At 37.4% G+C, this 21,701-nt stretch overlaps 1 protein-coding gene across 3 annotated transcripts in view; it reads left to right on the top strand.

Moving 5' to 3' along the window:
- SLC35D1 (solute carrier family 35 member D1) overlaps positions 1-21,701 on the top strand; it is a 42,608-nt gene that overhangs the window by 6,602 nt on the left and 14,305 nt on the right. Inside the window, exons 7-11 of one of the 3 annotated variants that reach the window (XR_013376440.1) lie at positions 17-119; positions 4,078-4,170; positions 18,896-18,963; positions 20,103-20,181; positions 20,699-20,860. Coding sequence is in view for 1 of the 3 variants with exons in the window: in XM_077892241.1 (XP_077748367.1) it covers positions 17-119; positions 4,078-4,170; positions 18,896-18,963; positions 20,103-20,181 (343 nt within the window). In the remaining 2 variants the exon portion in view is untranslated. Of the gene's footprint in view, positions 1-16; positions 120-4,077; positions 4,171-18,895; positions 18,964-20,102; positions 20,182-20,678; positions 20,861-21,701 lie in introns of all 3 variants that reach the window. The other 2 variants (XR_013376439.1, XM_077892241.1) reach the window with 2 other exon arrangements.

Raw genomic sequence — 21,701 nt, 5'->3', positions numbered from 1 at the left:
TGCTTGTGTTTTACAGCTCTGATTTGGCATTTGATCTGGAAGGATATGTTTTCATTCTGATAAATGATGTCCTGACAGCAGCAAATGGCGCATATGTAAAACAGAAACTAGATTCAAAAGTAGGTAGCAGTCTAAATCTTTAAGAGATGTTTACTGATGTTGGGAGTGGAAATGTCAATTTGTCAGGAAAAAAAGCAGGGAATAAAGAAAAATAGGAGAAAAGGGAAAGATCTAGGGATCTCTAAGGATACAATGCCTATACTTTGCTACTCACATAAGGAACTTTTTCAGTTATAAATTAGCAAGTAGATTTTATTGTTAGCTTTTCTGGAAGAGATTGAGTGACTGTTGACTTTGGGAGAGGGGTGTTTATTTCAGAAAAGTGCCATAAATGTTCATGGCTGTGTTCTAGAGGAGTTGGTGAGGGACCTGGACAAGAAAGAAATATCTGGAAACCCTTGAGCAGAATTGAGGAGAAGTGAGTGTCAAGAGGGGCTGCAGAACAAGAACAGACTTTGTTTATTTGTCCCACAAATAATGGGAAACTTTAGGGAGCATTAGGATTGCTCTCTCTTAGGAATAATACTGAGTTCTTTGGCCTAGATCTCATATATATGAACTTTACATATCCAGCTCTTTTCTCTTAACTTGCATCATGCACACAAAGGCTTTACAGATATTTTTTGTTAGTCTACTATATACTTTGAATTAAATACATATTCAATTTTAATTTTAAGTTAAGCCAGGCCATCAGAAAGCAGAAAATTTGAGTCATACTGCTTTCACCGCATTATGGTATAAATTCGCATTATTGTAAGCAGCTACATGGGGACACCTGGGTGGCTCATTGATTGAGCATCTGACTTTTGGTTTCGGCTCAGGTCATGCTCTCAGGGTCGTCATATTGAGTTCCATGTGGGCTCTGCACTGAGTGGGGAGTCTGCTTGGGGTTCTCTGCCTATCCCTCCCTACCCCCAACTCCCACTCCACTCAGAGACATGAGCTGTTTCTCTCTCTTAAATAAATAGATAAATAAATCTTTAAAAAAAAGCCTCTGTGTAGAACTCAGCTGCATATATCATAGGGTTATTATTATTGAAGGAGCTGTCCTTTCTATTATGATGTATCCTGTGTAAGGACCCACATGAGATTTCATAGATGCTACCATAGTTTTTCCTGAACAGTGGTGTATTTTTATAATTAAATCTTGCAACTGACTATGACTTTATCTTATTTCCTTACCTGTGTTTTCTAAGCCACATGACTTACCTGCTTTGTTTTTAGTCTGCTCTGTTTATGTGTGTTATTTCTAAAACTACTTCAGGTCATTTTTTTGAGTTGAGATCATAAATACTAATGCCCAACTATTCAAAAGTAGTAATAGTGTCAAGTTGGTATTGTCTTGGCAGGGGGCTTTTCCTTCTCCATAAAGAACCATAGAGTGAATGCCCATCCCAGTAGCTTTTGTTATTCTCAGAGAAGGTTTATTTTGAAGCTCTTTAAAGAAATAGGGTCAATGTAGATTGTTTCCAACAAATTTTCCTTAAGTATAACTTTGTGTTTTGTTCTCAATTTATTTGTCTTGACAATTTTGTATGATGATTGTGTCTTAATTAGACATTTTTATCTTTTTGAAATAGCTAGATAAAAGGGAGCAGTTGGAAATAGTTGTACTCTGTATTTTCCTCAGCCCATTTGCTGCTTTGGAAAATAGGTACCAGTAATAACATTTGGTTTGTCCAGCAGCCTCACCTGTATAAAACAGTATTGTCCAATGGAATTTTCTGTGATGATGGAAATCTTATATATCTCTACTGTCCATTAACAGTAGCCACTAGTCTCACGTGGCTGTTGAGCACCCAATAGATGACTGCCACAACTGAGGAACTAAATTTATATTTGTTTAATTATAATTAAATTGAAATAACTGAATATGGCTGGTGGGCATCTCTTGTTAAGGTTGTTTTCTGTGGGGGATCCCTGGGTGGTTCAGTGGTTTGGCGCCTGCCTTTGGCCCAGAGCGTGATCCTGGAGTCCTGGGCTCGAGTCCCATTTCAGGCTCCCGGCATGGAGCCTGCTTCTCCTTCTGCCTGTGTCTCTGCCACTCTCTCTCTGTGTGTGTGTGTCTATCATGAATAAATAAATAACTAAATCTTTTTTTTAAAAAAAAAAAAAAGGTTGTTTTCTGTGATGGTTTTTCTCTTGCTGCTTTAGAAATGAGGCACATCTTTTCATTGATGCTTGTGGTGGCTTTGGCAATTAGTTATTTGGTTTATCTGAAAGGCAGTATGCCTGCCCCAAGATGCTGTTAATAAATTGGAAGTGTTGGGCACCGGGGTGGCTCAGTGGTTGAGTGTCTGCCTTTGGCTCAGGTTGTGATCTTGAGGTCCTGGGATTGAGTCCTGCATCAGGCTCCCCTCTGGGAACCTGCTTCTCCCTCTGCCTATGTCTCTGCCTGTCTTTCTATGTCTCTCATGAATAGATAAAATAAAATCTTTAATAAATAAATATATCAGAAGTGTTATTTCCTGTAATTTCAGGACTGCTTAAATCATGGTTCTTTGTCTTTGAGCATAAGTCATGTGGCATAAAGACTTAGTGCTACATTTAACAGAAATGTTAAAACATTTCTAACTTTAAAGAAATAATACAGATAATACACATTTATAATGAGAGTAGAAGAAACATATAAGTAAGGGGAAGAAAATCTAAATCTCCCTTAATTCTACTATCAAGTGAGCAGCACAGTTTTAGAGGATAAGTATGTGTATGTGTATGTAGACACTTTGTAAAATTTTAAATTAAAAGCAATATATAATGTTTTCTAATTTATATTTTTCAGTACAGTTTCATGAACATCTTTTCTTGTCAGTATCTAACATTTTTAGTGTTTGCATAATATTTCATTGTAGTATCCTCATCTAATCAAGTAGTTTTTTTGTTTTTTTATTTTATTTTTTATTTTTTATTTTTATTTATTTTTTTTAAGTAGTTTTTTTATTGTTGGATATTTGTTTCCAGTTTTTCAAAGTGGCTTTTGAGAAGGTAGTTTGACTTTTCATATCATTCAATTCTCTCACCACAGAAGTTAGGCAAATATCATGCCCCCATCTTCACTACTCAGTACTTCATCCCCCTTGCTCTGGTCAAACTCTGACCTACCTTTTCAGGTGACTGCTTCTGGCTGAATGTCTTAGAAGAGTGTGAATTAAAAGTGGGAAGTGAGCCCAGACTACTTGTAGGCTCCCTATGTTGAAGCTGTATGTGGTTCTTTTGTTCCTTCCCAATAACTGAGGGCACAACAAACTATACTTTTGGGAATTGTATATAGAGTAATCTGAATTTTCATTGTACTTCACATATATTTTTGTAAATACTTCACTGGCAAGTTATGTCTATCTGTGTTGGCCTAGGTGTGAGTGTATGTGTTGGTATCTACCTATCTCTCTTAAATGGGACTTTTTTATGGTTCTGAAAAGTTCAAGACTGACTTGATTTTTGATTTAGTTCTGGATAGGAAAGGGCCTCAGGATTGTGTTTTTATAGAAAGACATGTATATATTCAAAATAACCTCTTCCCGGGACCCCTGGGTGGCTCAGTCTACCTTTGGCTCAGGGCATGATCCTGTAGTCCCAGGATCGAGTCCAGCATTGGGATCCCTACGGGGAGCCTGCTTCTCCCTCTACCTATGTCTCTGCCTCTGCCTCTCTCTGTGTCTCATGAATAAGTAAATAAAATCTTAAAAAAAAAAAAAAAAGAAAAACAGAATAACCTCTTCCCTGCTTACTGTTTTGAGGTAGCTAGTTGGTGTTATTTTTTATTCCCTGATTTTAAGCACTCAAAGAATTTACTTGGAATTAATTTAAAATCTTGTATGTTTGTGTTTTTTGGTTTTTTTTTTCCTTTTGAAAGCTTAGGTTACTTCATGTTTGCCAAACTTATGACTTAGCTGATTCACTATATTGTGGGGGAGGGGTGTGTGTGTATGTGTGAGTAGTAAGAGTGGTATTCTGTATAAGGTTGTGTATTTCTTTCTGCTAGAACCAAATGAAACACCTAATTATTTACTATTCCAGGAGCTGGGAAAATATGGTCTGCTCTATTACAATGCACTGTTCATGATTCTGCCCACTCTGGCCATTGCCTATTTTACAGGAGATGCGCAAAAGGTAGGACTTGTTAATTATGATTTAATGGCTTATTTTTTGAGCTGTATTATTACTTATGTCCACAAGATAGACTGTGGGGTTGTTAAAAAGGGATGTGCTTCTTGAGTGACCAAAAACAGAGTTTATTTTTTTAGCTTGCTAATGTCATGCTAACCTTTTTTCTTGGCATAAGTATTGGATCTACTAAAATGACTCAAAATAGCTTTGGCTGTTAACATAAAAAGAGTGCATGCCAACTAGTGTCCTTCTCTTACGTGTCAAAAGGCTAGAGGAAGGGAATTTTTACATTTCTACTAAACTACAAAGTAAGAATAGGGGTAGGTTATCCTCGAAAAACAAAAAACCTTAAACTAGTAGAATTCTTCAAACCTAAACAGAATGTTTGGCTTTCTGTTGTACTGTTGTCATGCTGGCTTAAATCCCAAACTGGGTTTTTTCCTCAGGAGATATTTAGCACCATGTGGTAACTTAACTGTGTAAATAGCAACTATAGTTTACTCATTTTCTAAAATGATTACCTAAATAAACCCATAATAGAGTAGCAAAATGAATCTACGTAAGAATTTTTCTTAAGGGAGAAAAAAGAATTTTTCTTTAAAATAAACCCATATTCAAAAAATAAAATAAAATAAAATAAAATAAACCCATATTCATAGGAGAAAAATTGATACCACTTTGTTAGAGTTCACAAAATTTTACAAACTAAATGGAAACCTAGAATTTTGCCAAATTTCTAACAAGATTTCATCTAATGATGCCTCTGGCTAATAAATGTGTTGGTTATTTACTCTTATGACAGTGACAATTCTCACATATCAGTGGCAGCCAAAATAAAGAAAAGTTTTGAAATTAGTTAGATTATTAAAAAATTGTTATTCTATCAAAGATAGGAAAAGACCGTATAAAGCTTATAAAGGTGCTTTGTTTTATTCATAAAAAACTGGTATAGATCATCTTGAACATCTATAAATGCTTTAGTGAACTGTGACCTGGCTGCCAGCAGATCTAAAAGTGACTCCAAAGTAGGAAATGGAGCTGTTGCTCTGTTTAATAAAGAGTGTTGAATAAGTATTTTGTGACTGTGAAAAAAGTGGGAAGAGAAACTAGTATTTATTGAGTTCCTATTGTGTGCTAGTGACTTAATACATAATATAAATGTAGTCCCCACAACAGTTCCAGAAAGTTTGAATTATCTCTGTTTTACCAACGTGGAAATAAGGGTTTGGAAAGACTTGGTCCCTTGTCCAGTGCCATACTTGTCAGGGGATAGAGTCAGGGTTTAAACTCAGGCCTACCTCCAGAGGCCCTGGTCTTTCCATGGTGTTCTTCCTCTCTCTAGGCAGGAAGCACCTCTTACTCTTTAGCTTTGGGGCAAGAATGTAATGTAAAGTAACCAGGCCCCACGTGGCAGCCTGGCTAATTCCAAATCTTGAGGCCAATCTGTACCTGAGAAAGTTGGAAGAATTAATGTGGTTAGGTATTTTATAGACTTGGCAAAGATACGATTCTCATTAATTTGAAACTTTGACTAGTAGCTTGTAGCTACTTGAAAAAATTGACCAAAGGAGATATTTCTTCATTCCAGAGTGATGATCATTTAACTAGAAGTTATCTGCCAGGTTATAGCGTAATTCACGCATATTTGAAAGTTCAGTAACATTCAACTGGAAATGCTTCAGTTTAATTGAGAACGTTTTCTCAGAGTGAAAAAGTTGCTTTATCACCTATATGAGGATAAGATTTAGATTTTCCTCTTATTCTTTTCTTCTTTTTTTATGCAGAAGAGTAGAATTTGAGTAATTTTTTTGTGGTTTCCAACGAAAGTGCCAGGCCAAGGTCAAGAAAGGCTTATTTTGGAAGAAATTTTTTTAAGAATGACAGAGGTCACCTAAATACTTTTCAAGTTGGTATGATAAACTAGTGGAAGCTGAATTTATTGTTCTGTGATCAAACCCTGTCAATGTTTTTGGTTTCACATTAATGTTTATCCTCATTCTTACTAATATTGTTCTTATAAAACGTTTACTGGGGCCACACTGGCAGTCTTACAATATCATGCTTTTTTTCTTAACATTCTCTTCTTTACATGGTATCATTCTGACATTCTTAAATAGTTAAGTGTTACCATACATCTTGCAGTTTCAGGCTTAGGTGATAAGAAAAAAAAAAAAGATGAATTAGATGGTTTTCTTGCCTTTGAGGACCATACAGTTGTCTTGGGGAGTAGACATGTCAACATCAGGACAATAAACAGTTGTAAGTTCTGTGGGAGAAGTGTTTTGGGGATATCATGAGATATAATATGGAAGTGGGTCAATTTTGTCTCCTTGTAGGGGATGAGATACCTCGTGGAGGCTTGCCTACAAACAAAATTAAAATATAACTGATATGAATAATCAGTGTTGTTTTGGTAGGCTATAAATTACATTTGAAACTTAGGAAGTGAGAATTCTGTTTGACTCTGTTCCTGAATTCCTTGCGTGCTTGTAAGACACATTACTGCAATTTCATTTTAAGTTCAATACAGATGAGTATTTCTGAGCATCTTCATTATGCTAAGAAAGCTCTATGTTAAGTTCTCTTGGGAATATATGAGAACTATGACATACTCCTTGTCATACAAGGAAAACTTGGCATGCTACAGAGATGGCATAAAATCTAGCATCAAAGTACCTGCTTGTCAGTCAGTACAATACATATTTAGGTTCGGAAGAAATTGGTGTGGGTTGAATATCAAGATTGGCTTTTTAGGGTTTGGTTTTCTTATCTACTAACTGCAACAAGTAATGCTAACCTGTTCTGGGAGTGGTTAGAGATATAACTTAGGTAGTTGAGTGATTTACTTTTATTGACCACCACAGAGACAATGTGTGGAAGCCACAGATGACCTGACACATCTAAGAGGCTCATTGTTCCATAAGAGGTCACAGTTTTACTTCCTCCCCTGGAAGATTCAGTTTCATAGTAGTCAGTAGGCTGTATGTCTGAAGTCGTGGCAAAAAGGGTTTCATATTACAGAAGGGATATATGGCAGGATTTGGGGTAAGAATTCTAGTAAGTAGGGTTCATTTTCATTGTACCTTTTAAACTTGTGCTTTTCCTTCAAGATACATATGTGTATAAGTAGACATTCCTGTGTGTGCATGTATTTTTCTTAAGAATGAACTCTCTTCGTGAGGCAGTTTATCATTAAATAAAGCTGTTCCCATATTAACAATTTGAGGCTACTTTTGGCCTTTAGGAAGACTTTACTTACAGGGTATGATGCCTTGTATCTGACAAGATACTTTCGCATAAATCATTTTCCCGGATTCTCATTGCATACCTATGAGGTAGGTTGTTATTTGATTTATAGAGGTTAAGGACATGGTTAAGGCTCCGCAGTGGCAGACATTAGAACTAGAATCAGTCTGACTCCAGACAGATCTCTTACTGTTAGCATAACTACAACTCTCAGAGTCATTTGCTACCTCTCTGACTTATATTTTATCCCTGTTTGGGAGTTTGTGCAGGGCTTTCTTACAGAAAAAGCCACTGAATGTGAGAAATACCTTCAGAGTAGTGTTAGAAGTACAGTTTCTGCAGCTTGGCCTGGTTGTTACTTAATCTTTTACAAATAATCATATTGCTTTTGTTCAACAAATATTTACTAAGTGTTCTGAGTGCTTTACTCAGGTGCTGTTCTAAATTAAAAAAAAAAAAAAGAAAGAAAAGAGAAAGGACAAAAGACCTGTCCCTGCTTAAAGGAGCTTGCAATCCATTGGGTGAGATCAACTAAACATAAATTGTATAATAAGAACTATGAGGAGAAATAGAATAAGGAGGAGAGTGATTGAGGAAGTGCTACTTGGGATAAGGTAGTTAGGGAAAGCATCTTCAGTGTCATTTGAGCAGACATTGAATTGAATGGACTGAGAGTAGTTTGTGTGGCTCTTTAGGAGTCCTCTGGTTGGAGGGAAAAACAGGTTCTAAGTGCTAAGGTAGGAGTGCTCAGATTGTTTACAAGAAGCATTTTTTGAGTAGGTGATTACCAGGAAGATCAAGATGGGCCTTGAAGGATGTGGAGGAAGAGAAACAAAAGGTATGCTCCAGGTGGAACTAATACCATGAGCATAGGCATTGCTCTTCAGTATGCTTAGACAGTGGCAGTCAACGACATTAGAGACCTTCAAAGAGACCTTAGAGTACATCTAGTTCAAGCTTCTTTCACAGTTGGGGGAATTGGGGCCCAGAGAGGGCTCAGACTAGAACTCTGATTTTCTGACCATGACCATTATTCTCGCTTTTCCCACCACATCACGCTCTTCTTTTATCTAAGTTGGGACAAGTGCTAGATATAGGAATTTAAAATTTACTCTGCAGATATGATGAGTCCCTAAGAGTTTGTGATATAAGAGGTACAATGGAAACATTGGGGGTGGAATGCAGAAGCAACATCTAATTAGATGAAACAGTAACATCCAGTTCTGTCCTTGACCACTGCCTGATTTTGGACAAGTCCCTTCTCCTTCCTCACACTGCTTTGTCATGTATAAACTGAGTAGGTTATATCAATGAATTGGCTAGTTTTTTAGGTAGGGCCCCTTCTGGGCTGAGACAGAATTTCTGAGGAGCAGAAGACCTGCCAGTGTGAAGACTAGGCTGCTGTTGTTCTGATGGTTGGCGTGAGCCCATCTGCTCCCTGACTCCTGAATACCAATGCTTATAAACTTGCTCTCATTTGTTGGACTCCTGGCTTTCTTGACCCAGAGCCATTTTGCATGGAAGCTCTGTATGTGTTACGTGAAAAGATCAACAAGGTAAATTGTTAAAGCACGGTGTAAAATTGTGTTATGGTATACTACATTTTGAATAAAATAGAAAGGGAAAATAAGACTATATATACACATATACATTTTATTCACTAATTTAAGTAAAGAGACTCTGAAAGAATATATATGAAACAAATAAAATAACCACCAATTCCTGTGTGAGCATGTGTGTGAGAAGAGAGTAAGTATAGAACAGGAATGAGAGGGAGACTTCACTATTTATCTTTTTATAATTTTTTATTATAGAGCCATCTAGGTATATTTTAAATTATATTTTATAAAAGGAACAATAAGAAAAGGATAACGTTTTTCTATAAATAATGAGTATCTTATGATGAATCCCTGTTTAAAATAACTGGGTGTGGTGAGACAAATTAATTTGTTCTCATTATTCAGAGTTGCAGACCCTTAACCTAGGATGCAAATAGAAGCAAAATCATGTCCAAATTATTTTTCTCAAGATCTCACTGTTAACTTTAGGAGGCAGAAGAGGGAAAAGTTCCCTGTGTTAGGACAGGAATCCAGTAAGAAGGCTCTGAAAGTTCAGCTCCCCAGGGAGGCAGGAGTTCTGAGGAGCAGTTAATAGGGCTGATATAGTTTTTATGGAAGAATTGAAGGCCAAGGAAGGAAAAGCCTAAATTACTATAAAAATTGAAAAGCAGGATCCAGTTGAACAACTTATCCCAGTGAGTGCTTAATGCAAGTCCTTGGCAAAGTTTTCTGAGAAGCCAAACTTGTGTGTGTGTCTGTGTGTATGTAAGTAATTTTTAAAGAAGTTTATTCAAGGTTCTCAAAGTCCTAGCTTTACCAGAAACCAATGAACCAATGTAGTCAACATTTAGTTTTTTAAAATGTGTCTTCTAATACTAAAACATTCTCTTTCTTAAGAAACTGTGCATTTAAAAGCCAGGTCACTGTTAATAAAGGATATCTTGTTAACATAGATAAAGGTCAATCAAGCATCAGTTGACTAACGGCTTTCCAAAGTGTCAGTTAGGAAAGACTGTGTTTGAACTTGTTAGTTGTTTCCTCCAAAAGGGACTGCCTGCAGCACAAAGCCAGTGATTCACAGTTACAGGAACTGGAGCCTGGCTTTTTGACAGTATACCCTGCTAGGTGTTCTCACGTAGGGATGGAGGAACAGACCCCTTGCTGTAGATCTCACAAGGCCAGTACTGTAGTCACTGGTACATTGTATAATGTCTTCATTATATCACTGGTTAAATTACATGGCTCAGATGAGTTTTACAGGAAAAGTTGCTGCATGGATGGTTTACATGGAGGTGTCTCTTACTAAGCATTGCTGACTAAACAATGAAGAATTTTAGGCTGTTGGTTTAGCCTGTCCAGAGGTTATTAATTTTTCTGGATTACTCTGTAGACCATACAGACTGATTCTCAAACCCTGAATTATTCTTTCCTCCTAGACAAGTCCCTTCTGCTTTCTGGGTGTTAGTATCCTCATATGTAAAATAAGGGGGATGCATCAGTTAAGAGTGACTTTCTCTTTGCCCTATATGTTGTTTGACTGACAAACTAATGTGTTTAGCCATTCTTACCTTTGAGGGTATGTCTTTTTTCAAATAATAGTAAAAGACCCTATTAATAAGCTGGATTGTGTGGTTTTGTTATAATACATAGATTTTATATAAGTGGCAGAGCCTCGCAAGAAAAGATAGTGAAGGTATCTGGGTTCCAGTTCCTTGTTGGAGCTAGAAGCAGGAGGAGGTGGAGCAGAAGTGGTGGCTAGTAGTTAGAGTAGTGAGAGGATAGGGTGGGTAACCCAGGACCGCTGGCTCTGTGAACTTGTCTGACTTTTGCAGGGTAGGCAGGCAGCCATGGAGGCCATTTGCTCTACAGACATTATCTTCTGCCTTAGTACGTTTCCTAGCAGTTTACTTTCTAGGATAATATTTCAATTTTTTTCTTAGTAGTGTCTTGGGAAAAGAATTTTCCAAATAGAATGCTTCTTTAACATAAAGGCTTTAAGAGTAAGTGATTTGTAAACAGGTTTCAAAACTTGTAAGGCATCAAAACATGTAAAAAATATTCATGCAAAAAAATATTCATGCTTTGGATTCTATCTCAAATCTCAAGTTGGTGACTGCTTATTAGCAAATTTTCACAGGAGTGAGAATGATTATGTCTAAGACTCCAGTGTACACTGAAATTAGTCCATGCTTACTAGATTGGGGTGATGAATTGGTGCTTATCCTATGCTCGTTGTAGATACTGCCATGTAATCGCAACACTATCTTGCTAAGCCTAGACAGCCTCCAACTGTTCACCAAGACAGTGGTTCAGGGTGGCTGGGTGGCTCAGTGGCTGAGCGTCTGCCTTTGGCTCGGGTCATGATCCGGAGGTCCTGGGATAGAGCCCTGCATTGGGCTCCCTGCAGGCAGCCTGCTTCTCCTTCTGCCTATGTCTCTGCCTGTGTCTCTCATGAATAAATAAATAAATAAAATCTTAAAAAAAAAAAAAAAAAAAGACAGTGGTTCAGACAGCCAGAGTCAGTTGATTAGAGCTGGTATAAGACAAAATCTGTATCCCTGGACTAGATTTTATTGATTATGTTATGTGCTTTTAATGCCTAATCTTACTCAGATACTCCCTTTCTAAATTTCCTTCACGTAAGCAACTAGATGACACATTTTTTTTTAATTTAACTTTTTTTTTCCCAAGTATTTTTATTAACTGAAAGTCTCATTCAAACCAAATACCTAGTTTTAGGAAGTGGTAGATTCACATTACCCATTTGCCCATTTATTATGCCACATTCTTTTCATGCCTGTTGTATTACATTACACCACCAGCACCTGTAGAACCAGAGACTTGGTTCAAAACAGGAGAGCCTGAACATCTTTATATGTGCAGTCCATAATCACAGCTACCATTCAGCCAAGATTGAAGACGGCAGGCCTTGTGACAGGGAGCCCATCTAGTTCTGTCACACAGAATGACCAAGCAGGTCATTTTCTTCACAATGGCTCTTTATTAGCTTTCCCGAGAGGCAGAAGTTTTGTTTTAAATGTTGTTTTTCCCCCCTCCTGATTAATAAAATATATGTTCACTATGCCGTTATTCCCTGTGTTAGGGAAAATAAAAATTTGCTTGCAAATCTGTCACTGAGAGATAACAGTGATGGAAGTTTAAATGAATAATAATCTCTGTGAATTTTGTATAAAGTGCCTGCATTTCATTCTCTCACAAAGGCAGTTGTAGCAGATTGTTGTCTCTATTTGTAATGTAGATAGAGGCTTTGAGAGGTTAAGTGAACTTATGATGGACTCACAGAAAGTTAATGGCTGATTTAGAATCAAACCCCCAATTTTTGACTCAGTGATCCAACAACAATAACCATGTGAAGCTATCTAGGAGAAAAAATTCAGAACATATTACCTTGCCTTTGGTTTTCCCAGTACTTAGGTTATGTAGCTGAGCAGGCACTTAGTAGCCAGATACTTTTGGGGAAATTACTTAACATTTCCGAGCCTGGGACAAAATAGGTTCTTAATAAGTAGCAGCTTTATTTTTTTATATCATCTTTATGATAGGGAGAGTAGACTCCATGTGTTGTAGTACTGTTTGGGTCAAATTTAGTCTATGGCTATACTTTCAGATGGCTGCTGCTTGTTCTCTTGCAGCCAAGGATCCATTCCTGTGGCAAAGCAGAGGAATGCAATAGGCTGCTTGTGTGTGCCATACTGGCTTTCTCCAGAAATAGGCCTAGTATTTAGGGAAGGAAAACAATCCCACGAAAATTGTTTTTCTATTTTTGAATTTTATGTAAATGAAATCATGTTCATGGGATTTATTTTGATATTCTATAGATACAATTATTATGTTCCCAGAGGAGATGGTGCAGTATATAGTTGGGCATTTTTCTAAATATAATTTAATGCTCAGAGAACCTTAAGCTTGAAGTATATAGATAGACTCAAGGCTACCTTGTATTAGCTGTGTTACCTAAAGTAAGTCACTTACTGTCTTTTGAGGATAATAAGGCTTGGCCTGTCTACCTCACAGAATGGTCATGGAGATCAAACAACATAATATACAGAAGCATTTTGCAAACCATAAAGCATTCCACAAATTTAAGGTAGAACTTGTTTATTGCCAAAGTTAGTTCCTTCATTTAATAGCAAATCTGACTAAACTGTCTTCAGTTTAGTGCCCCCAGGCCAATTGTGGGGCCTAGCGCATGACTGGGGACTTAGATGTCAAAATGTACAGTGACAGCAGAGGAGATATTTAGAACTAAGGAAAGGAAGGATCTCAGGCATAAAGAAGTTTATTGAGGCCATTGCCAAATAACTGATTTCTTTCCACTCCTAGGTCACTGGTTAAAAAAAAAAAAAAAAAAGTAACGTTACACATAATAACTGACATCACTTATTGAACTGGATGGACCTCCTTCATGTCAAGCATTGTATCCATATTGTCTTTAATTCTGATAACAACCCTACAAGATAGGCTTTATTATTCCTCTTACTATGTATGTAGAAACTAAGGTTCAGAGAATCCTTATGGTCCATCACTTCAGCTTTATTTATAAAGACTAGGTTATCTAAGAAAGGGGGATAATTTTGGGTTGAGGTAAGTTCTTAGGCCTGAGATTTCTTTTATGTGTTTCAATTTGAGTGAAGTAAGGTCTCACCTTTTAAAGCTGACTTAACACTCGTATTAGAGTTGGAAGAAACCTTAACGTGCACCCAGTTTAACCTTCGTTACAGAAGCTAAGGCTGGCATAATGAAGAAGTGTTAAGCTCGTACAAGGTACTGGCCTTCTGATCCTGGCATGCTGCTTTTTAAGGTACAATGACTTTTCTTGCAGGGTGCCAGTAACCCTCCCAAAGATACTTCTAGTGCCCACCTTCTGGTTTGCTGGCTTACACGTTTTCTCTTCAAAGAAAGAAAAAATAAACTCAGGGCAAAAACTAATGAGTTGTATGCCCATAAAATGACTTTTACCATTTTAAGAAAATTTAAAATGATATAGATTTAATATGAAACTTGAAATCTATTTAGTATCATGTATAGGTAGGTATGTGGGTGTATTAAAATAGAAAGCTCGTCTCATCTGCCTGTAGAAAATGATGCTAAGCCAGAGATCATGGATATTTAATTCACCTCAGCTATTTGTGCCCAACACTTCCAAACACTTGGAACTATGCAGAAGTGACATAAGACATAATTCTTGCTCTCTTGGAATTTATAGTCTCACTGATGGAGGCTGGTCTCCTGAGTTCTAGGCCTGTGCTTTATTGTGCTTTAATGGTTTTTCACCAGAGAGGAGGTTTTGTTTACAGATATGAAAGAGCATAGCATAATACTCTGTATGACTTCTTTCATTTAGTCTTCATTTTCTAGCAAAGAGTTATGGAACACCTTCTATTTGCTATCACTTTGTTAAGCACTGTGGTTGCAAGGATAAACCCTGAAGGCATTCACAGTTGTGGATAGATAATCATGTATATACTGATACAGAGAGTCACAAATACTCAACATACATGCAATGTCAGCGATCAAAGTAGCACTTAGTGTTCTGGACAGTTTGGCAGGAAAGAGCCTAATGTGAATGTGGATTTTTGTGCAGAGTTTCCCAGTGGAAGCATCATTTGAAATAGGTTTATAATTCAAGTCAGTAACTGAATTTGGTCTTTTACTTCTAGCCATGATGGAATAACGGGGACAAGATTTACCTTCCTACATTAACCTTTTGGAATATCAAACATATGTGAAAATGTTTTTCAGACATTGGACAACAGGTAGTAAAGGATTGTGGAGAGAGAGGATGAGAAGAGAAATGAAAGATATGAAAAGACCCAAATGAAACTTTTTAGGGATAAAAAATGTAATAATCTGAATTGAAAAATAAAGCAGAAGGTATTAAATAGCAGACTAAGCAGTGCAGAAGAAAAGATCAGTGGATTAAAGAAATAGCAAAAGAAACTTTCCAAGATGTGGGACCTCTGGGCTCAGCAGTTGAACATCTGCCTTCGGTTTGGGGCGTGATCCAGGAGTTCTGGGATTGAGTCCTACATTGGACTTCTTACATGGAGCCTGCTTCTCCCTCTGCCTGTGTCTCTGCCTCTCTCTTTGAGTCCCTCATGGATAAATAAATAAAATCTAAAACAAAAAACAAAAAACCAAACTATCCAAGATGAAGCACATGGAAGAAAAAAGACTGGAAAACAAACGAACAGATTACTAATAACATGTGGGTATAGTATAGTATCAAGAGGTCTAATATATGTGTAATTATAGTCCTGAAGAAGGGGGGTAGGGGTAGGAAAAATTTTTGAAGAATTAATGGCTGATTTTTCCCCTAAATTTGATGAAAACTAAAGCCACACATACAAGAAGCTCAACAAACTATAAGTTATATTAAGCACAAAGGAAACTATACCATAAAGAGGGACATTTCATAATGTGGAAAGAGTTAATATATCAAATAAGCATAACAGTCCTGAGTGTATGTGTACCTAATGGGAAAGCTTCAAAATATGTGAAGCAAAAACTGTTAAAACAGAAATTGGCAGTTATAGTTGGGGATTTTAACATTCCTCTTTTAGTAATTGATAAAACAACTAAACTGAAAGCCATTAAGGCTATAGAACACTTGAACAACACCGTCAACTAATTTGACCTAATCGACATTTATAGAATACTCCAATCAACAATAACAGAATAAATCTTTTCAAGTGCACATAGGACATTTACCAAGATAAACTGTAGTCTGGGCCATAAAACAAGTGTTAATAGTTGAAAATAATTGAAATCATAGAAAGTATGTTCCCTAACCAGAACAGAATTAAACTAGAAATTCATAACATGAGGATAAATGAGAAAACTTCAAATATTTAGAAATAAACACACCCCTAAATAACACATGGATCAAAGAAAAAAAATCAAGAAAAAAATTAGAAAACATTTAGAACTAAATAAAAATCAAAACAAGCAAAATTTAGGGGATGCTGCTAAAGGAGTGCTTAGAGGGAAATCCATATTTAATTAAATGCATATATTAGAAAAGAACAAAGGTCTTAAATCAGCGTAAGCCTTCCCCTTAAGAAACTAGAAGAAATAAGAGCAAGTTAAACCTAAAGAAAACATATGGAAGGTAAGAGCAGAAATTAATGAAATAAAAAGCAGAAAAGCAATAGAGAGGAGTGCCTGGGTGGCTCAGTGGTTGAGCATCTGCCTTTGGCTCAGGTCTTGATCCCAGGGCCCTGGGGTTAAGTCCACACTGGGCTCCTCTCAGGGAGCCTACTACTCCCTCTGCCTATGTCTCTGCCTCTCTCTCTATGTCTCTCATGAAAAATAAATAAAATCTTCAAAAAAGAGAAAAAGAAAAGCAATAGAGAAAAATCAGCCTAAAACTTGGAGGTCAATAAAAGATCACTAAAATTGCTCAATTGCCAATTGATTGGGACAAAAAGTGAGAATGCACAAATTATCAATATAAGGAATGAAAGAGCAATATCATTACAGAGCTTGCATATACTAAAAGGATAACAGAATATTATGAACAACATTATGCCATAAAGTGAAAAACTATGTCCACGAAATGAACAAATTCTTAAAAAAGACAAACTACGAAAGCTTACTCAAGAAGAAATAGCATGAGTAGCCATAGTCTACTAAATAGTTAAATAGCTCTACTTAAACTAGCCCTCATCAGTTGGACTGTTTTGCTCTATATTTTTAAAAATTGAATTTTAGTTAAAAATCTTGAAAACTACAGGGTCTTGATCATTTTACTGGATAATTCTGCAAAATGTTCAGGGAAGGCATAATACCAATTCTACATAAATTCTTTTAGAATGTAGAAAAGGAAGGAAAAAAAATAATGTAGAAAAGGAGAGAATACTTCACAGTTGACTTTTATGAGGCCAGCATACCCTGTACTAATTAATTGTTGACAAAAAATTTCAGGGGCAGGGAGTGGAAATTATATTAAAAAAGAAAATCCAGCAATATGTAAAAAGGGCCCTACATGACCATTATGTTTATCTCAGGAATTAAGGTTAGTTTAACATCAGTGCAATTCCCCACATTAATAAGAGTTAATAAGATATTAATAATAAACAGAAGAACCATGTCAAAAGATGCAGAAAATGCACTTGATAAAATTTGACAGTCATTCATGAGTTTAAAATTCTCAGCAAACTAGGAATAGAAGGAAAATTTCTCAACCTAATAAAGGACATCTATCAAAAAATAATCTATTGCTAACATACTTAATGGTAAAAACTGAATACCTTTTCACTAAGATTGAGATTATGGGGAGAATGGCTGCACTCATATAATGTTCTATTCGACATTATACTGGAGGATGTCATCAATAAGGTAAAAATGAGAGACTAAAAGTTACACAGATTATGAAGGAAGAAATAATGGTAGTTACATGACTATATACATTTGTCATGACTCATTAAAATACATATTTAAAGTGATTAATTTTAGTTTTTACATATTATGCCTCAACAAAGAAAGAACCATAAACAAATGTCTACTGTTTGCCAAGTACTGTTAGGAGTTCACTTAGGTGGATGTGAGTCTTTCTTACAGGAAGCTCACTGGTGGTAGACACCGTGTAGAAAGATTTGCAGTTCCGAGTCTTAGAAAGAAGTACTGCTGAGGCACAGAGGACGGGGTTCTTATCAGGGAAGGCCCCACACAGAGGCTGCTTGAGTTTTTGTCTCGTCAGTGAACAGGAGTCTGAAGAGTGTTGATGAGAAGGGCATTCCAAGCAAAGGCATGTGGATGTGAAACTGCATGTTATATTTTATAAATAGTAAAGGGCTTCATATTGCTGGAGCCCAGGAGCCATGAGATTTATGTTGAAGTGGCAGGAATTGAAGCTGGATAGGTTGGCAGAAAGATAAAAGGTGGAATGTTTCTCATATTTGCTTACCAAACTGATACTCGAGAAATTATGTACTTGAGAGAGAAACCCTCCCCCTTGGGTGAGAGATGAGGTAATCAATGCACCCTTTCATTTCTCTTCCTTCCTTTGCTTTTGGCTTAAAAAAACAAAATGGCAACAAAACCTCGCTTTTGCCATCAGCTGGTTTAAAATAGTAATTCTCCCTGGATAGACCTCAACTGAACTTGTGTAACTAAGGGTGTACTTGAGTTTTCATGTGTTATAGGGAAGAAGTATGTTTTAATGTTTGAGAAAGCTTTTAATACTAGCCATCTGGGAGAACTGCTCAGATTAAGCAGAAATGATTTCTGCCTTCAAGCAAGTATCAGTTTCTTTGTATCAGTAGGGAAAAGTACAAAATCTTCCTCACATTATATTTTAGAAAGGAGAAAACCTTCTGAAACTGCTTTTTTGGTTCAGCTCCATATATATCAAATTCTTAAATATCATTCTCTACCCTGTGAGTGATGCAGGGAAATGTATATATGTATATGTGTGGTGGGAGGAAGTACACAGGATTTTTTTTTTTAAGATTTTATTTATTTATTCACGAGAGATACACATAGAGAGAGGCAGAGACACAGGCAGAGGGAGAAGCAGGCTCCATGGAGGGAGCCTGATGTGGCACTCGATCCTGGGACTCCAGGATCACACCCTGGGCTGAAGGCAGTTGCTAAACCCCTGAGCCACCCAGGGATCCCCAGTACACAGGATTTTTTTTTTTTTAATTTATTTATGATAGTCACACAGAGAGAGAGAGAGAGAGAGGCAGAGACACAGGCAGAGGGAGAAGCAGGCTCCATGCACTGGGAGCCCGATGTGGGATTCTATCCCGGGTCTCCAGGATCGCGCCCTGGGCCAAAGGCAGGCGCCAAACCGCTGCGCCACCCAGGGATCCCAGTACACAGGATTTTAATTAAAGAATAGGACAGCTGATTTTGAGGGCTTGCTCTAAAATCAGATGTTTTCTTGTATATTACAGGCGATGGATTTTGAAGGCTGGGCGGACACCCTCTTTCTTCTGCAGTTCACCCTCTCTTGTGTGATGGGGTAAGCCTTTGTTGCCTTGTTAGCAGATAGTTTTCCTAGAGAAATTTGTTCTAGGTCCTTTTGCTTCATTTCTCAGTATCCTGTTCTGTCTCTTGAGTGTATCAGCACAGGATAATGAAACTTCCAGATTCAGGTGGTTTCACAGCCTTTGGGAATGTGCCCTAAGGGCTACTAAACTGATTCCAAAGTCATACTTAGAAGAATGGAGACAAGAAATTGTTCACCCAATAACGTATTATGTGATAAGCACCATTATATTTTAAAATGCATTATTTCATTTCCACATTGACCATTTGACACATATTTTGTCCTCTTTTCCTATGAGAAAGCAGTCCCAGAACTCAGGTAAATTGTCATAGTTTGCACAGTTGCAGGCAGCAGTAGTGGCTCTCTGAATTTGGGGCTGTCTGACTCTACCAGGTTGTCCTCCTCTTGGAAGAGTATATGTGGAAGGCAAGAGAGTATCTGCTAATGTGTCTCTTCTCTTCCCCTTGTATTTCCCTAAAATACTAAGGTATTTTTTTCCTCAGCCAGTCAGTTTGGTTGGTGTTTATGACTAGATCTGGCACAGGGTAGGTACACAGTGAATGAGTGCTTCAAAATAAAATTAACATGGTGCCTTGGTACGAGTCAGGCTCAGAAGCCTCATTGTAAATCCGTCTGTTTCAACTACTGCCACTTAGTTGTTAAGTGAACTTATATCCCCTCTTAAAAGTAGTGCTAATTTGTTTTTTTTTTTGTTTTTTTTTTCCATCTTTAAGAATCTCTCTTGCTTCCTGTTCCAAGGTCCTATAGACCTCCTTGGAGGTGCACACTTGAGCCATGGTCTGTGCACTCAGCTTTCTATCTGGGTAAAGTGAATTCGTGGTAATAGGGTCTAAAAAGAGTAGTACTCAGTGATTACGAATGGTCGTTTCAAGGTTTTGGTGAGGGTAGTTGGGGAGAACACCTGGTCAATAAGTGACATGTGTTTCTCGTTAATGAAATTTAAAAAATTTAAAGCTGCAGTATAAGCAGGGGTGAGGTGGAGAAAGCTCATAGTGACTACAGTGTGCTAGCATTACAACACTGTTTCTGTTGGCTAAAGATTGCTCAAAAGTAAGCAACTGGCACTTATACCTCTTCCTTCTTTGTTCCAGGTTTATTTTGATGTATGCCACAGTACTCTGCACACAGTATAATTCTGCTCTTACAACTACAATAGTTGGCTGTATTAAAGTGAGTTGAAAAAATACTGTTATCTTTTGGGTACCTGCTGTATTTGAAAATTGTTACTCTGAATCCTGCTGTGGCTTTTTAAACCCCATTATCCTTCTTTCCTCACAGATTATCTTGGTTTGACAGATTGTGGTGATGGTTTCTACAATGCTCTTTAAGAACTCAGGGCATAATCTCCACTTTCAGGCAGCTCAGCTTTGGGGAATTTGGGAAAAGGAGAATGGGTTACCTCAGTAGAGGAAGTAGGCTTGTTTCACAGGGTAGGTGGCTAGCTTGGTAGCAGTAGGCCTGTCCCTTTAACCCCCAGTGAAAACTGTTCTGTTCTCTGCCTTACTGCGTTCTGGTTGTTGTTCTGGCTGTCGTAGGGAAAGGACGCCTGCCAGAAGTTAATTAAGGGAGTTTTCCAGTGCATGAGGCAAACCTTAAATGGCTCACTTTTAAAAGCTGTGTCTGACATTTCCAGTGATGTCATTTCCTCCTGATCCATTTTATTTGAGGGAGGCTCGTTTGTCTTCAGCCAGGAGAGCCAAGTTGACTTGAATATTAAGCTGAAGTTTGTGGCTTGAAGCCCAAGGCCTCTTTCATCTGACTTTGTGCTTCTGGTGCCTTAAGATCCAAGAAGCCACAGCATGCCTGATTTCCAAATGAATTAGCAGGGTAGGTTTGCTTTCTAAAAAAGGTAAGATAGAGAGGTAGGTCCTTAATCCTTTGGGAAAGAGAATGCTTGCTATGGGACTTCCTTTCTGATTCCCCATTTGTCAATAGTGAGGGAAGGGATTGCAAAATAGTTTTTACTGCCCTGCTGTTTCCCTTTACACCTCCGTGGAGTGGTGTACACCTGCCCTCACTTTAGAAACTAGATTTGGATTAAAGTTTCAGGTCTGTGACTTCAAGTCATGGAATTGGAGTGTTTGGTGTAAATAGAATGCTAAATTAAGCTATAAGTAGTTAGTTGTGTGAATTCCCACGAAAGCTAAAGACAGTTAATCTATATTCAGGCCCAGGCTTGCTAACATAGTTTTAGCCCCTCAGGTGAGCTCTCAGCTCTGTTTTGGTTTTGTAAAGTAAATGCTTCAAGAGCACAGTGAATGGCTTGCATCTTAAGAAAAAGAACAGCAAGAATGTGAGAGATAGGCCAGTTGTTAGCATTTTTTTTGCCAAAAAGGATCGTGCCTGAAAGTCAGTGTTTAATTTTAATAACCTATATGCATGTATTTTTTTTAAGATACCAAAGAAGATGCCTCCAAAAACAATTTTCACGTTGGTAAACTCCCTTCCATCCTCTCTTTTCTTTTTAAAAAAGAGGAAAAGATGCTTACATGTGAGGTCGTCTTCCTCACTTTCCCCTCACAAGTCAGCAGTTACCTCAGTGGGAGGAAAAAGCATTCTTTTCTAAGGTTGTGAAACATGCATTAGTGTTTTCTACCCCAGGTGTTTCTCTATTTAGATTTATAATGTCAGCCCATACCGTAGGACCCAGGAAGTTGATAATCTGGTGACAATTCTCAGTTTAGCTTTTG

This window comes from Canis aureus, chromosome 3 (assembly GCF_053574225.1).
Source record: "Canis aureus isolate CA01 chromosome 3, VMU_Caureus_v.1.0, whole genome shotgun sequence".
In the NCBI taxonomy this organism is placed as follows: domain Eukaryota; kingdom Metazoa; phylum Chordata; class Mammalia; order Carnivora; family Canidae; genus Canis; species Canis aureus.
The sequence above is the reverse complement of the archived record's forward strand: the minus strand, read 5'-3'. Positions and strand labels throughout refer to the sequence as shown.